This window comes from Apteryx mantelli, chromosome 4 (assembly GCF_036417845.1).
Source record: "Apteryx mantelli isolate bAptMan1 chromosome 4, bAptMan1.hap1, whole genome shotgun sequence".
Classification (NCBI taxonomy): Eukaryota; Metazoa; Chordata; class Aves; order Apterygiformes; family Apterygidae; genus Apteryx; species Apteryx mantelli.
In genome coordinates, this window is record NC_089981.1 from 89,263,455 (window position 1) to 89,279,342 (window position 15,888).

Here is a 15,888-nt window from a genome sequence, read left to right on the forward strand (position 1 = left end):
GGCAGGGGACACCACGCAGGCACAAAGACCAGCTGACTCGTAGTGCTAATTTGGGGGGGGGGGGGGGGCGTGTGTTGCCCTCCGACAAAAACCGCAGCAGCAGTGATAGCGGGCACAGGCCTGTCGCCATGTGGACAAGCCTTGACTTACCTGAGACACGTCCAGAAAAAGCTTGTGACCCTCAGGTACTTGTGGCCAAGGTACACGCAGCGTTCACCTTCCGTCTGCCAGAACTGCTCTGGGTGCTTACTCAAAGCGTTACACGATGGATGCTTCCTCCTCCTCCTCTCCCCCCCTGCCCTCCTCCCCCCCCCCAAAAAAAAAAAAAAAAAAAAAAAAAACAATTTCAGGCCTTTACAAGTCTTTGAACTGCAAACTACAGTAGAGACTGGTTCTGGCAAATCACTTACTACAAAAATTGAGCTGAAGCTAAACCAAGCCTTACTAAACCCTAGAGGTCCCCAGCTAAGCCCCCCCCCAACAGCTGCAGTACCAAATATCAGCACCCCGGGGTGCAGGGGGCCACACGCCTCCACCCCCCCCCTCCCTCGGCCTCCCTGATGCTCAGCAGGGTGAACGGGGCTCTGTGCACTTCCCTCCTCCAGAGGCAAAGCTTTTGCTCGTTCCAAGGGCTGCGCCAGAAAACAGCAATTACAGAGGAGACAAAGGGACAGGACAGACAGACATTTCTGCAGGCAGCCACAGCGTGGCAGCAGAAAGCCGCAGCCCGGCTCCGCTCGCTTTGCAGGAAGCCCAACCTGGGGAGCCCCCGGCCCAGCACCGACCCCCCGGGCTCCCGCTGGCCTCCCCCCCCCAACCACAGCACCGCCTGGCCAGGGCGCGCTGCAGGGACACGACGAGAGAAACGCGCGCGGGTCTAACACCCCCCCACAGCCCCGGCGATTTCTGCAAGGGTTTATTTACATATAGTACAGCGAACGAGAACGTAATAAAGTGCAGTTAAAAGCAAACAGCCCCAGCGCTGGAGGCCCCCTCTCGCCGCCCTCAGCTCCTTGCGGCTGCGCCGCTTCTCCCTTTCGTGCGGAGGTTTTCGGGCAGCATCTGCACGTCAAAGCCGTAGCGGAGGTAGCGGTAGATCTCCTCCGCCTTCTGCTGGCTGACGCGGGCGCGGGTGGCGATGTCCAGCAGGGAGCTGCAAGAAACAAGGAGGCACCTCGCACGCCGCGCTCTGGCTGCTGCAGGGACGATACCGGGCCGGACGGGAAAGCACCAGGCAGGGAGAAGGGTCCAGCGTGCGGAGAGCAGCAGGATGCCAGAGCTGCCGGCGCTCACCTCCCTCTCCGTTTCTAAGGCTGAGCCCACACCAGACTAAGCAAGCCCAGGAGCTGCAGAGAAACAGGGAAGGCCATGACCGCTGAAAGGCGAAGGGCAGCAGAAGCAGGAGTAACAAGCTCTGCCTGTTATTGAAAGGAGATTGAGAAAGGCCTAAAGAGGAGGGCAGGGCAGATGTGGAGACAGGAAAGCTCCCGCGGAGCTCTGGGAATAACAGTAAGGCACAAAAATGGCATCTCCGGGCAATCCTGCCTCACCTCTGCCCAGCAGAAGGTCCTGGGTGAGACAGCGAAGAAGGAAAGTCGGGGGAGGCTTCCCCTCACCGCTATCAGCCCAAGCACCGCTTCCCAAGAGGGGCCAGGGACAGTCGCAGTTGTCCCTGAGGACCAAGCAACTCCTCAAAGCCCAAAACAACTACTGAATTAGGGAAAGATGGGAGAATTTGGCAGTCCTTTCCAGGAGCAATCAATCACTGTTCTCCCCACCTCCACCATCAAGGCCATCAAGGTCTGGTTTCCGATTCACACCGTTAGCACAAGGGCCGGGGTGAATTTAGAGAGATGGGAAAGGAGAAGGAAAAGGCGCTACAATCTCCATCCTCCCGCAAGGCACGAGAGCCTCAACATACTTGCAGTGCACCTTCGCCGTTACCTGTTGGCCATCTTCTTCACGGAGTCGAAATAGTGGCACAGGTTGAGCGCGGCTAAGTAGCTCATGTTAGGAATGCTCAAGTAGAAGTTGAGCAGTTCCTGCCTGCGACCCTCCACTTCGGTTGGCACAAGAATGGCAGCATTTTTTCTCTGCTCCACCAAAGCCAGGTCTTTCAGCAAAGTGGCGGTTTCCTCTTGGCAAGAGCTAAAAAGGATTCGGATCCCAGCCTGGACCAAGGCTGAGAGCACCCCATCAAAGCACTGAGTCCTTTGGAAAAATCTGGACGTTTCTCCTACAGAGTTAAAATAACAGAAAAACTCAGTGAGATTTACCTGTAAATCCTAAATTACGGCAAAGAACTAGAATGTGAATCACTTACAAAGCACCAAAGTAGAGGTGGCTTCTAACGACAAAGCCACATTCACTGCCTCGAGTTCCCACAACCCAAAAGCAGGAGGAGGGAAAACTTCTCGAGGGAAGGAGGTGGGATGGGTCATGGTGAGGAGGATTTACTTGGTTATTCCAGAAGCAGATTTGAGGAATTAGCACCGAGAATGCAAATTAGATGCAAAGGTCATTACGAGAGAGGCTTGAGAGGAGCATGTGGTAAATGGTGAATAACCGGACGGACTAAAGAGATTTTGTAAAGCTACGGAGGTAACAAGAAAGCACTCGAACAGGGTCAAATAAGAAACAAGCAGCACTTTGAAAACAGTTTAACTAGAGAAACTGGACAAAAGCTGGAACTGAACGATGGCTTCAGCAGTGGGGCAGAAAGGCAACGCAAAGGCAACGCCCTTATCTACGCCCCCGTGACAATCTGCATCTTCAGTGACCGATTCGACCATCATATTCATATTTAGACTGTCACAGTTATTAGATTTATGTCACAAAAACACAGCTACATCCACAATTACTTCATTTCCGTAGTAGTGTTTTACATCCCTGAATGTCTGTAGTTTAACTGAAGCCGAGAGCTCTAGTTTCATCATTTTTAAAGCAGGTGCAGGATTTCTTTGAATCACTTCATTTTCTGGATGGCACTGGGAATCGACAGCATTAGTAAAATCACTAGGCTACATAATCTGGATCTTATGATTAAAACAAAGGGCTAGTCTGAACGATATGAATTACTTTAAGAAATAGCCCAGATTTTCCACGAGCTTTAGTAAAGTCAGGTGGGATTATAAAGGCGCATTTGAGAATCTGTTTTGTGCTTTGCAACATGAGCTAATAGCCCAAACACAGGCTTCCAAAAAAGCAACTCTTCGTACAAGCGCTCTTTTTGTCTTTTTCTAAAAACCTGATTACAATCAGCTCATTACCTTCTGACTATTCAAGTACCAGCTATTGTGTGTTTTAATCCGTACTTTTTCTTTTTTAATACCTTTTGAAGGTGGATTTAATAGGCAGAATGGCTTGCTCAGGTTGGCTCCTGCTCCCGCTGCCTTTAACAGGTGAGAATTTTCCTGTGCATTTGACAGACACCACTTTTTCTTGAGCCAGCTATTTCGGTGCCAAGCGCTTTCGTCACTGCATCCTTCTTGCCCTCTTTGTTTTAGGTTGTTTCGAAGCTGATTTTTTTGCATATTGACTAACTGACCATACTAATACAAGTTAACTTGTTTTTCCTCGCGCCAGTAGAGTAGCCCTCTTTAGCCAGTTGTGGACCTCTATGTACTAAGCACCCTCAGCACAGAGCAAATTTTAATGTTTAGCTGGTGACCCCATCAATGCAAGACTCCTACAGAGGCTAAAATAAAGGTTTTTAACATAACCAATTTCAGCTACCGCGGCCACTGTGAGCCTTGAGCAGAGACCGGTGCGTCCACGTGCCACCCCCACCTGGGAATACCTACCTGTTTTAACCCTGTCCTTTTCCACGATCACACATATTCTCTCAAACATGCTCTGCAAGCGCTGGATCCGCTGGATCACTTTAGTCCTATTGACAGAGTTCAGTAACTCTGACTGAAATTTCCTTTCCACCGCCATGCGGTTGCTCACAACGTAGTCGCTACTGCTCAGCGAGCAAACCTGCACCTTCACGCCGTGCACTGCCTTCAAGGAAGATATTACTTCTGGTCCCGAGGAGATCTCACGGCTGTCTACCAGGATACAAAGTGAAGCTTCCTTCTCCAGAGGGTCACGTGAAGTAAGACTCGGAGTTGATGACGGTTTTCGGGAAGCAGAGCAGGATGCAGCTGAAGGGTTCACGCAGGCGTTCTTCAAAGAACTTTCCACCTGCAAGTGTTGAGAATCACACGGCATCTCTAAGTGATCACAGATGCGCAAGGCCAAAGAATGACGTGCCAATAAAAAAAATGGTTTTCACCACTGATGCTCAGCAGACACAAACTTTGTTCCACAGTTTTTTGAAAAATCTAGTTAATAAAATCTCCTTAAAAAATGGTGCTTTATTGCAAAACATTAACACTTTCGGATCAACATTTTAATGCTGTCTAACCTTAATCTCCCAAATCAGTTGAGCACCTAATTACTCAGTGGCTTAAATTACAGAAGTTTGCAGCATTCACTAACAATAATGAGTTCAACAAAAACTGAATATTGTAAACAATAAAAGTCAGGCAGAAAAGCATAACAGAAGTTCAGGAATCAAACCTCAGACTATGCAGGTTTTTAGTTTAGGACAGTGAAGCAGTACTTTATAACTACAAAAACAAAGTAATTCCGACCCCAGGTTACTGGGATCTCTCTGCCATTTGACATAGATCCATATTCCTCCATGACTGTCAGACTGAAGACAGTATCTAATCCTCGGTTTTTATTCATTCATCACTAAGACATTCTCCAAGTTATACTGCAAGTACAAAAGCTTCCTATATCAAGGAAAAAGGTGGTAATGTAAAGCAAAAAAAGCAGAATGGACTTACGCCTTTATCGCCAGAAGCACGTTCACTATTGCTGCTGTGTTTCTGAGAACCCTCCTAACAACAATCCAGCAAGGACGAGCTCCCCCCACGCCACTTTCGTTAGCGAAACGTGAGGTGAGATGAAAGTCCTTGTTTCGAATTAACACCCACCTCAGCGGGAGCCCGAGGATCCTCTTTCCTGGAATCAGAACTAGAGACAATCGATGAGGAACATCTGCTCCTGACTTGACCTTCTGGGTGAAAATCGAGTGTTTCAGACACTGACGCCTTCAGGCTGAGAAGCATCTGACCCTTATTCTCCAGAGGCTGATGAGCACTGACTTCTCCAGCAATTTCTTTGTGCTGTGCTGAAGAGACTGAAGGCGACGATCTGGGTAACTGAGCACTTTCCGGTTCTGTCCTGAAACAGCCTGTTGTCATGGGCTTCTCGTTACTGACACTCGTTTCTTCCCCACTGGAGTCATCAAGGACAATAATTCGGGATGGTTTCTTCTTTGGCACCGGAGCAGTGTGGTCCTCTTCCATCTTGGCCTGGTTCAGTTTTTTTCTACGGCGAGTGAGGTATTGTTTTCTTCCCTTAGCAAAACTCTCATCATTCAGGAGATCAAAATTAACGCACACTTCCTCCTCGCTGGAGTCACTTTTTCTGCAAGTTTCCTCTTCCTCCTCTCCGACACAGAAGCTGTCTTCTGCATAAGCCTCGTCTTGCTCAGGAATCTGCGGGGGGAAAACCAAAAATAGCAGGTTTTGAAACTCTGCACTAATTTTGCTCTTGCTCTGTATTTTGCTTATCCAGTGCATCCTGTGCATAAGCACCACAGAGCATACAGGCTTCTTAATACTCATAAAATAGAGTGGTGAACACGCTACCTGGTTTCTCAGCCGCTTCCCTGGAGGCCCTACATACTTGTGGCTGATTCTGGAAATGAGTGTACATTGAGATTTTTGGGTCATGCCCATGGTTTTTCACCAGAAAGCTTTTAATGGGACTATTAATTGTAATATCACAATAGAAGTAAGAGAGTTAAGAGCAAAAAAGAAGAAAAAAAAGGTAATTTAGCCTTTTCATCAAATACAGACCTCCATTTATAGTGCTGAAGGTGATATAAAATACAAGAATGGAGGATACAGAGAGACCTTGCTGGGAGTGAGGGGACCGACAAACCATCCTGAGCATCCATTTTTCAATTTTATCATTTACTTACCATGTTCGGTCTCTGTAAAAAAAGGAGGGAAAGTTGAAGACTACATAACTGAAAATACAGCGCAGCAAGCGATTTGTGCCACGGCACGTGTGCAGCGTTAGGGGTAAAGCAGAACCCAACGGCGGATCGCGGGGGACGGTCAGAAAGTCAGAAACCCTTGTGACGGCGGCAGGCAAAGCTCATGGCCCTGGAGGTACCGCACAGCCCCTACGGCCAGCCGCAGCGATCGCGGCAGCAGCCTTGCTCTTCAGCGAGAAGAGAGGACCAGCGGTCGGGAGGCTTTCGCATCAGCCTGCCCGGCGACCTCTCTCCAGCAGGAACGTGTAAGCTTCCACCAAAGCACATCCGCGTGTGCACTTTCTAAACTCAGAAATCCAAATGAGGCCTGAAGTCTTTTCTTAGAACTTAGTAACAAGAGGCTGCAAGCCACACTCCAAAGTGAGATTAAAACTCAAATACAGTCATATATAAACTGAATTTCGCAAGGATGGCAGCCGTTTCATTTCACACCTGCGAGAAAATCGCGCTGTTGTTGAATCCACGGTGAACCATCTTGTATCTATTGCCAAGAGCTGGACTACGCACAGAATTCAGGTAAACTCCTTTCATCTCGGAGTCTGAATTAAAGAAAGAGAAGAGAAGAGAATGCAGTATTATTAAGGATATAATTATTTCTTTCATTATTGTTACATTATGTTTTTTATGATAAATAATTCCATTATAAGCTCCCCAAAACCTGTATTTCACACACAAAAGAAAAAAAAAGGAATTTGAAAAAACTCTCAGTGGAGGAGGAAAATCCTCAGCAACAATTTCTGGGAACCTCTTTAATGGGAGTAAGATGATTCCATAACGCAGACACCCGAGGGAAAGACAAGGTTCATCAGTGCAGGGATAAGCAAATCACCTCAGCCAAAAAAACCCCCCATTACTTTCTCATCTCTGACAGTGTCAACACTGTAATTTTATCTTTACAGTTCATACCTTTATTTCATATTTCAGGTCTCTCTGTATCAGAAGACCTGGAAGTTTCAGAAATTTCTAAGTGAAAGGGAAAATTGTGTTTCTGCACAGTCACAACGGAGCACGCGGGGACGGGCTGCTCCTTAGCGAAGGGCGAGCTCCTAACTGCGCAAGCCTCGAAGGACTCGCTCAAGCTTGCACAAAGCTATGGCAACGCAGAGACCTTCAGGGAGGCGTTTAATACATACGAGCTCACGAGAGTACAAACAGAGAAGGTACAACTAAATAACGGCAAGCACCTAATTTACCACCGCCGAAGAGTTTAACTGCTTATAAACTGACATGTGCAGTGACTGACTGAACGACCACGGCTATCGCACGCCACTTCACTCTTATCTTAAAACCGTAACAATTTTCTTCATTCACCATTTAACACTTGTGTGACCTCTGCATCATCGTTGAGGAACTGGGCGAGTGAAGAGCTCAGCTCATCTTCTGAATCATCACTCTCATCAGATGAAACACCATCTGCCTCTTGCTGGGAAAGCTCAGCTTCTTCCTCTAAAAACTGTCTTGCTGCATTCTAAAAAATGAAAAAAAATACAAACAAATTTAACGTTAGAGAAGCTGGCTCCCAATTATTTAATGTTACATATGAGGTCTCTGATTAAATCAGTTCATGAATTCAGAAGATAACTGCTCAGATGCCCACGGGTGTTAGGCTTCCGACTCAGAAAACAGAGTCCTGCACAAGGGAAGTGATGCAAAGAACACAAAGTTCAGTGAAATACGTGGAAGAACACAGAGATCGGTCCCACCACAACAGAAAGACGAACCTGGAGCCATTTAAAAATGCTAGCCAAAGGTACGTAGCGTGCATAGTACTGTTTGCACCTGGACTAGTTAAGTACAGACAGAGCTTCCTAACACACTGCAACTAAGCTACCCAATAATATTATGTTATTTTATAACTTATCAATCTAGTTTTACTCATTCTAATTTGGAGTTGCTTAAAGAAAAGCGGTTTTGAATTAAAAAATCTGGATTACTCTGAAGCTAAGTCCATCAGAAAGTTCAGATGCAGATGACATATTGGTTTGCCCTTTCCTGCTTAGGACTCTGGCTTGTTTCATTAGACAACGCAACTGATTATTGAGGAAATTCTCTTCTTTCGTGGAATTTGAGACGCTTCACACAGGGACTGCAGTGAAGGAGACATGATACAAACCTCGAAGTTCCCTCAGTAACAGACAGCGGAATATACCGAAGGATGTTCAGGGAAACCAAACAAAAAGGTCAGGAAGATGTCTTTTCAGAGACACTTCATACTAAGCTAATTTTTTCTCTTATAATTTCAGCTATAACGCATTAAAGTAAAATCTGGAAAAAAAAAAAGGAAGAATAATCATTACGTATCTCAGTTACTCCAGAAGAATGATTTGTTTGCCGTCGGGATGTTTAGACTATAACGTACAAAGCTGTACATTTTGCTTTACCACAAGGAAGAGTGAGGCACCTTTTGCATATAATAAGTGACATTTCCGATTTTCCAAATTTTCCTAAGTCTGGTCTCTTTTAGCTCTCTGCTTACACCAATTAGCAAGCCTGACAGGCATTATTAATGGTTCCTTTGCTAGGAGAGTTTTGATGATTTTCAAACACATCGAGGTCACCTGCTTACAGGAAAGACCACTCAGTGCTATTGCCAGTTAGTCTTCATCCTTCCTATTTGTGGAGGACTGTGGAGAGGACAAACTCTGCAGCAACACACCGTGAAAGCAGAAACTAATAGTCAGGACTCTGGTCACACATAGGAAATAAAGCACTACCAGGTGCTTAAATTATCTACTGAATCTCATCCAGTGCCGGATGGCTGTTCTGGTCACACTGGACTTTTCACAAGCTCAGTTAATCTAATCACAGATCACTGCCAGGCTTACAACTCCTTTATCAGTAATTCTGGTGGTGGGCTAGCAGAAGGATTCTGACGTCTTGGATCTTCTGAGGTTGTAGAATTCTGACATGTTCATCCATATGATGTTTGGATAAGATGACATGTGAAGGCAGAGTAGGATTTCATAAGAACACAGATAACATACTCTTTTCCATGAACCTTTTGGTCTCCGTTCAAAGAAATGTTTAATTTCACCTCCCTTATTCTTTGTATTCCAGACCATAAAGTACTGATACTACGGGGAAGTCTCCATAACGAAGATGATCCTGCTGGCTAGAAGTGCGCTCCTGAAAGGCACTGTTCAAGTTAGGAACCACAAGATACTTTTCTCTGTGTGTTGGATCAAGCATTAAAAATATGCAACATAATGTGCCCTGGAGTCCTGATTGCTTAATCTCCTCCTAGTGGAACGCACATCCATGCCTATCTAAGAGCTTTTCAACTTACTGTGAACATAAAATCCCAGCCCTGCACCCTCTCAACAAGTTCCTGATGCAGTGACAGATTAAAGTATGAAATACTGAGCTAAGACTTAAGCTTTGGGTCGAGAGAGCATTTACTCTCTTAAGATGTTCAAAGTTGAAACCAGTAGAGCAGGTCATATATTCGTATGATCAAATGTCCTAATAGCGTAAGTTCTGGAAAAGTACCTGAATTTCCCAAGTCTGACTGATCTTTGGGTATCTCCTTACTCATGGTGTAAATTCCTATTTTGCTTCAGAATGTTATTACGCAGGGTCTGGGAGACTCCTTTGAAAGTCGGGCAACGGAGGTGAGAGTTCAAATCAATATCCAGTGTTCCAAGGTTTCATCTCATCTCCAATTTGCAACAAACTTGTGTGAAACAGATATTGGCATCAACGCTACTAAATGACGTCCTAAAAGTGAACTGCTGCCCAACCGCATGTCTACTGTAATACAGTTGTAGCATGAGAGTCTACATAATGCCATAAAAATAGACATACACACACACAGAGGCTCCAGAACGAATGGCTCCATGACACAGTAAATTTTTGTCCTAAGGATGTGAAACCAGTGCTCAGCAATTTTGACATTTTATGTGTTTTTAATTTAAATTTAGAGAAGTTGGAAAATATTTGCAGTTTATTCTTGCAGTTTGGAGACGAAGTAGAATCTCACCAATTCTAGTTTTGGTTCTTTTGTTGAAACAATGCAAATGTCTATACTTACATATGTACAGCTATGACAAAGCACTTTAGTTATCTAAATTACAACTTCAGGGCAACCTGCTCCAAATTTGCCCTTCGAAGTGTTAAAAGGGACACGTAACCTCATACCTTGCATGTAAAGCTGCTCTTGACCTTTGGCCGTTTCACACTTCTTGGCTGTTTCTTGTTACAGGGTGCTGAGCTGCTCTCCGGGCTCCTCCTGGAGCTCTCGTGAAGATCCATGCTGTCATTGCTGGACACATCCGACTAGAGGAACACGTCACAAGCACTTTAATAAGCAAGGCTAAAGCAAGCAAAGCATTTTAATTACACACACATCCTTCAACATCATTTTTTTTCAGCAGTGTCCGATTTTCACACTTGAAATTGCAAAATACAATGATGCGAACCATTCTATTAAATAGAAAAGTAGCACCTCTTCAGAAAGGAACAAGAACATATGTTATCTGGAAGAAAAATCAGGTTAAATGTGACATGAACATTCTGCTGACTCAAAGCTTTGTGGAAGAGAGGTTATTTTACTGCCTCTCACAACGGAAGAGGCTCAGCTCTTACATCTATAACAATAATTCACTGCCAAACAACTACAAATTCATCTTAGGAGACCTTGGGAAAGAACTGAAGGAAGGGAAAAAATGACATTCTGATTTGCTTAGGTCAGATAGCATAAAATCTTTTTAGTAAGAGCGCTTGCCTGCTGACTGAAGATTAAATGTTTAAAAATATAATCCATAAACAAGTTTGAATTATTCTTCCTCTGTATCACCAAAGCACACACTAACCGTGTTAAGCGGGTGTCTACGTTTTCTGACGGCATGAACTGGCGATTCAAAATCACTGCCATTCATAACCTATATAAACAGAAATAAGTATAATTGCAAAGATGATTTTTGCTTCTATGTTTGGCTTTCTTGGCTTTTTTGCTTCTCGTCTTTTTTTTTCTTCCCCTCCAGTAAGACTCACGTCAGGGGACTTCAAAACATTTTCTTTTTTCCTGTTTTTTCTTCGGATAACAATCTCTTCTTCACTTTCACTGCTTGTTCCTACAGAGAAACAGCAAGCAGCATTTGTAAGAAAACGTGTTGTTCACAATACAATATTGCCATAACTGAACAACCAAAATCGGTCTCTTACAAAAGTACCTACAAAGGAGATTACTTATTGATCTATGTGGCAAATATTGTTCGCTTTAGCCTTGTTAATCAAAATAAATAAGCTCCAGCTGAGACGCACAATAAATCCTGCTTCCCTGGAGATTCTCTGAGCAGAAGTGGCAACCGCGGGCAGTGCCGATAAAGCAAAAGGAAGGTGAAAATGAAACCAAGGGGAAGGAGCCCTTATAAACTGAATAAGCGCTATGCTTCTGGCAGGACAGGGGGAGGGAGGCTTCCCGCTAAACCACTCACCGGTTTGGATTGCTGTCTGGAAAAGCACAGAATTCCTAAACATCCCACTTCTAAAAGAGTGTAGTTAAGTATCAGTAATTCTCATTTCAACAAAAAGCTGGGCTTGTCTCGTCTGGAGTGAAAATGGCTTCAGGAGAGACCGAGCAGGAGCTTTCCAACACCCCAGGGGAGGAGGCTGAGAAGCTGTTCCCGCGGGAGAGCGGCCAGCGGCCCAGCACCGACACGGGCCGCCCTGCCCGGAGCGAAGGCAGACCCTTCGGCCGAGGACCGCGAGCGCCGGGGTGGCGCAGGCAGGTCCCGGCGGCGGCCGGTCCGGTCCCGGCTCCGCGTTCGCTGCGCTCCAAGCGGGAGGCCGCACCGCACGCCTCCGGGGCTCCCTTCCGCCCAAATTCCTCTGCAGTCCCAGATCACCAGCTCGGGGCGCTTATTAAATCAATTTAATAAATCATGATTTTTTTTTATTCAGCAAACTCAGGCATGAGTTTGAAGGGGTGATGATTCAGGAGACAACGTGCCTTTTGGCAAACAGTGGTATTCAGAAAATCTGGCGACCAGCAGGCAAATTCCAAGGCAACTAAGAAAAGATGCTTTAAGCACCAAACAGACTATTTATGCTTAATTTCAATGTTTAAGGACAATAGCAAAATCATTCAGGAAAACTCAAAGTGCCCTATGAATCAGATTTAGTAACGTTAAGCCTGAATGATTATTATGAATGAAGAAGGACAGTCAACTGTGCATTGGCAATATTTGAACACAAAACATGAAAAAAACATTTTTAAAGATTTACAGTTCCTAAAACAGAAAAGGGCAGAAGGGGAGAAAGAAAGGAGGAAACAAAAATAGATTAAAGCCTTCGAACGGTTACCATTTTAAGACAATCCAGGTTTGAGCAGAAGTTATTGTCAGGAAAACGTTAAACACACGAATCAGTTGTCGTGCAACTAAAATGAAAGAAACCCATCAGGATGGTTTCCACCCCTCAGGAACAAGGGGAGAAAAACATGAAGGGATGGATTCAGCGATTGAAGTGTAACAGCTCAGGGTGATTACGAATACGATACGAGGGCATTAAGAAAGGGCTTTAAAGGCAGCGATAGTTCCCACAGTTGTCTCACATGGTTGCACTTGCAAAGAGATTTCAGAGATTCGGCCCAGAGTACTTTACCTAACATGTATCTATGTATTTCAGCTTCGAATGGCTAGTTAGTACGTGGCGTATATTAGAAGATGTTAAGTTTCTGGAAAGTCTCCTCACGGAGCAAACTTTTAGTATTATAACCATTATTCCCTTTTTCTACCCTCCTTCCCAACTAGCTCAAAAAGCTTAGTTTAAGATTCAAGAGATATTGGATTCTACACTCTTATTTAAGCATGAAGCTATCAACTAACTTTACCACGAAATCCCTACCTTCAGCAGGAAATACATGGGAAACATGCAGGTTTGCGTCTTCTAGGTTTTCAGTTCTTCCCGAGGGAAAATCAAGTGCATCCAAGACTGAACTCTCAAAGCGCTTTCTAAGCGGACTCGCATTTACTCTTGCTGTAAGTGGCATCTCTCCAATCTCCTGCCTGACACTAGAGGAAACATTCAGAGGAATTTTTTTGATACCTTCAATGGTCAGAAGCTTTCGCCCTGTTGGGGTAGAAAGTGAAGAAGCCAAAGCTTCAGGTGATCCACTTCCCATTCTGTCTCCTGACTTCCAAGAAGAAACCGCAGCGGCAGCATTCCCCATCTTTTCTGTGCGACTTGTGCTCCAACTCTGGGATGGCAACGGCGTGAAAACGTTTGCTCTCTCAAGACTTTCGCCATCCCATTTTGGCGGTGTTTGAGGCCTGGAGTTATCATTCAGTAATTTATTTTTAACTTCAGCAGATTGAACATCTTCATGATCGCCTGAAGCACCATTTGCTTTTTTGATATTATTAGCATTCATATCTTCTTCTTCTAAGATTTCATTCTCACACTCTTCAATAGAAAACCCCAGATCAAAGTTAACAGAAAACAATTCTTGAGAACAGTCGTATAGATCTTGATCATCCAGAAATTGCTCAGTCACACTAGTTTCACCTGACATTTTCATAGTTGTGATTTCACCGCGTATTGGCAGTTCCTGGCGGGTTTTGTCAGCATTCGTGCAGCACTCCTCAGAAAGAAACCATTCAGAGCCTTCTCCTGCAACTGGCCGAGCAACTTTCTCACCTGCATTTGACACGACCAAATGCTCATCATTTGTAGAAAAAAATTCATTATTTGTTTCATAAATGTGTTCACCTTCAAATAAATGTTTACTCTTCTCTTCATCAGTAATCACTTTCTTCTTGTTCACTGCAAGATCATCTTTACCTTCCTGAACGAAACATTTATTTGAAGGGTTATTTGCCAGAGCGCGATTTATTGTTAGCATTTTCTTTTGAATTTCTGTAAGTTTTTCACTGTGAAACACACTACTGAAGTTGTCACTCCAGTGAGGCCCCTCTTCGGCTTTATCAACAGCAGCCTCAGAAGATGATATAGGTTCTGCAAGACGGGTATTTACAGAGGCACACAATTCACTGGTGGCTCTTAGTTCAGAAGGATTTTCAAACGGCAGTAGTAAACAATCAGCTTCAGAAGAAGCGGGAAAGACTTTGTCCTGCAGTCTGTCTGAAGAACTTTTGGAAACAGCATTTGGAAAAGGACAGATTGCTTCTTCTCCACTTCCCATGGAGCTTTCAAGAGCATCAAGCTTATTCAAAGGGGGAGGAGATTGTGATAAAAGCCTTTGCACACAGGAAAATATTCCTTTTACCCAAGAAGATTCCTCAAATGGTGTCACAAGTGCAAATGAATCTAACTCTGATTCAGGAAGATAAAATAAGCCAGAAGAAACAGGTGATTTCTCAACTGTAAAGCTACCATAACCAGAATCTGTATGGTTTGCACCCAGTGCGCTATAAGCTTTATCTACAGATTTGCATTCCTTTATTATGGTACTTTCATGATTTATAGTACTTTCACTGCTGTCACATAAGTCAGTAAACTCATTTAAGTCAAATGTCACCTTTGCTATTTCATCATCTTCTTGACTGCTCTGATCAGTATTTTCAACCTGTGCAAGTCCTCTTGCTGAGGAAGAATCTAAAGCAGTAGTTTCTGCAGGCAACGCAGGCACTTCCAAATTTAATCCAGAAGTTCTTCTGCGGGTCTTTGTGTTTATTTTAAATGCAGAAATGAATTCACTCTCAGTATCGTTTATGTAAGGCAAAAATGGTTTTACTTTTGGCCTGTGCGCCATGCTTTTTCTAGATGATTGTGCTTTCTGATCAAATGCGGAGCTGGTCATGGAAAAAGGTCTTTTATTCCTTTGAAAATTAACATCTTCAATATGTAAGTAAGGCTGAATCTCCAATTCATAGCTGCAGTCTCCCTGGTGAAAAAACAAAGTGCAATATTTATCATGAACACGTACAGATTTACACGGACCTGTCAGAGGGTATTTTAAATAAGTGACAAGGTTTCTCTACTCCTAAAATTTATTAGGAAGAAAAAAAAGAAAATCCGTTGCATTTAAGGTCACAAGTTTCAAACAAAAAGTCTGCTGGAAGCTTAACTGCAAATCCATGCCTGGGTAGTCAAACCTGAATGATTTAACATGACCAGAAGATACCACACATAACTGAAGATGGCATTTAGCAGAGCTGCAACGCACAGCACTCTGCACTGTGCATCTGCACCCTGCAGTTAAGATGCAATGCTCAGAATATCAACAGCAAGGAACTTCTCCTTGTTAGTGAGAAATGTCCTAGGTGTCTTAGCCCTCAGACAGGCTGATGCAACTAGGCAGTATTTCTGGAAGGACCAGCAAATTTAGAAAGGTGCTGTGAGAAAAAAAGAAAAAAAAAGCAAAACCCCACACCTTACTGAAGTACAAGTGAGCCTGGAGTTCCCTTTTCTCTTTATACTACCATTTTTGCTATTGCCATTGATGACACATTATGAATTTCTCACCTACACATGCAGAAGTTATTTTTTTTCCACTGATACATTAATTTTCTGTTCATAAATACACTGACATGCCTTTTAAAATAAACTTTTAGAATAGCAGACTTTAAAATAAATACAGTATTACATTTCTAGGAATAAAGTAATTTGATATACTAAAATTAGCAGCAAATTTACAGGTCATGTTTAAAGGGAATCAACTCTAAAAAATAGCCTTGAAAAAGGCAGCAGTAGATTTTGACATGACTCCCAACTAGGTATCCATGAGAACTGCTCGAATTGAAAAGTTATTTATTTGTTGTCCTTCTCACTCTCTCTTTTAAATTAAGATTGCAAAACTAAGGCAT

The 15,888-nt window shown here is 43.9% G+C and overlaps 1 protein-coding gene across 1 annotated transcript in view; it reads right to left on the reverse strand.

The window, feature by feature from the left end:
- Positions 1-914: 914 nt before the first annotated feature.
- FANCM (FA complementation group M) overlaps positions 915-15,888 on the reverse strand; it is a 76,939-nt gene continuing 61,965 nt past the window's right edge. Inside the window, exons 14-23 of the mRNA XM_067295715.1 lie at positions 12,968-14,966; positions 11,114-11,193; positions 10,933-11,001; positions 10,259-10,396; positions 7,433-7,589; positions 6,554-6,660; positions 4,989-5,555; positions 3,804-4,188; positions 1,945-2,236; positions 915-1,153 (exon numbers count right to left, since the gene is read on the reverse strand). Of these exons, the coding sequence (XP_067151816.1) occupies positions 1,006-1,153; positions 1,945-2,236; positions 3,804-4,188; positions 4,989-5,555; positions 6,554-6,660; positions 7,433-7,589; positions 10,259-10,396; positions 10,933-11,001; positions 11,114-11,193; positions 12,968-14,966 (3,942 nt within the window). The 3' untranslated portion in view covers positions 915-1,005. The remainder of the gene's footprint in view (positions 1,154-1,944; positions 2,237-3,803; positions 4,189-4,988; positions 5,556-6,553; positions 6,661-7,432; positions 7,590-10,258; positions 10,397-10,932; positions 11,002-11,113; positions 11,194-12,967; positions 14,967-15,888) is intronic.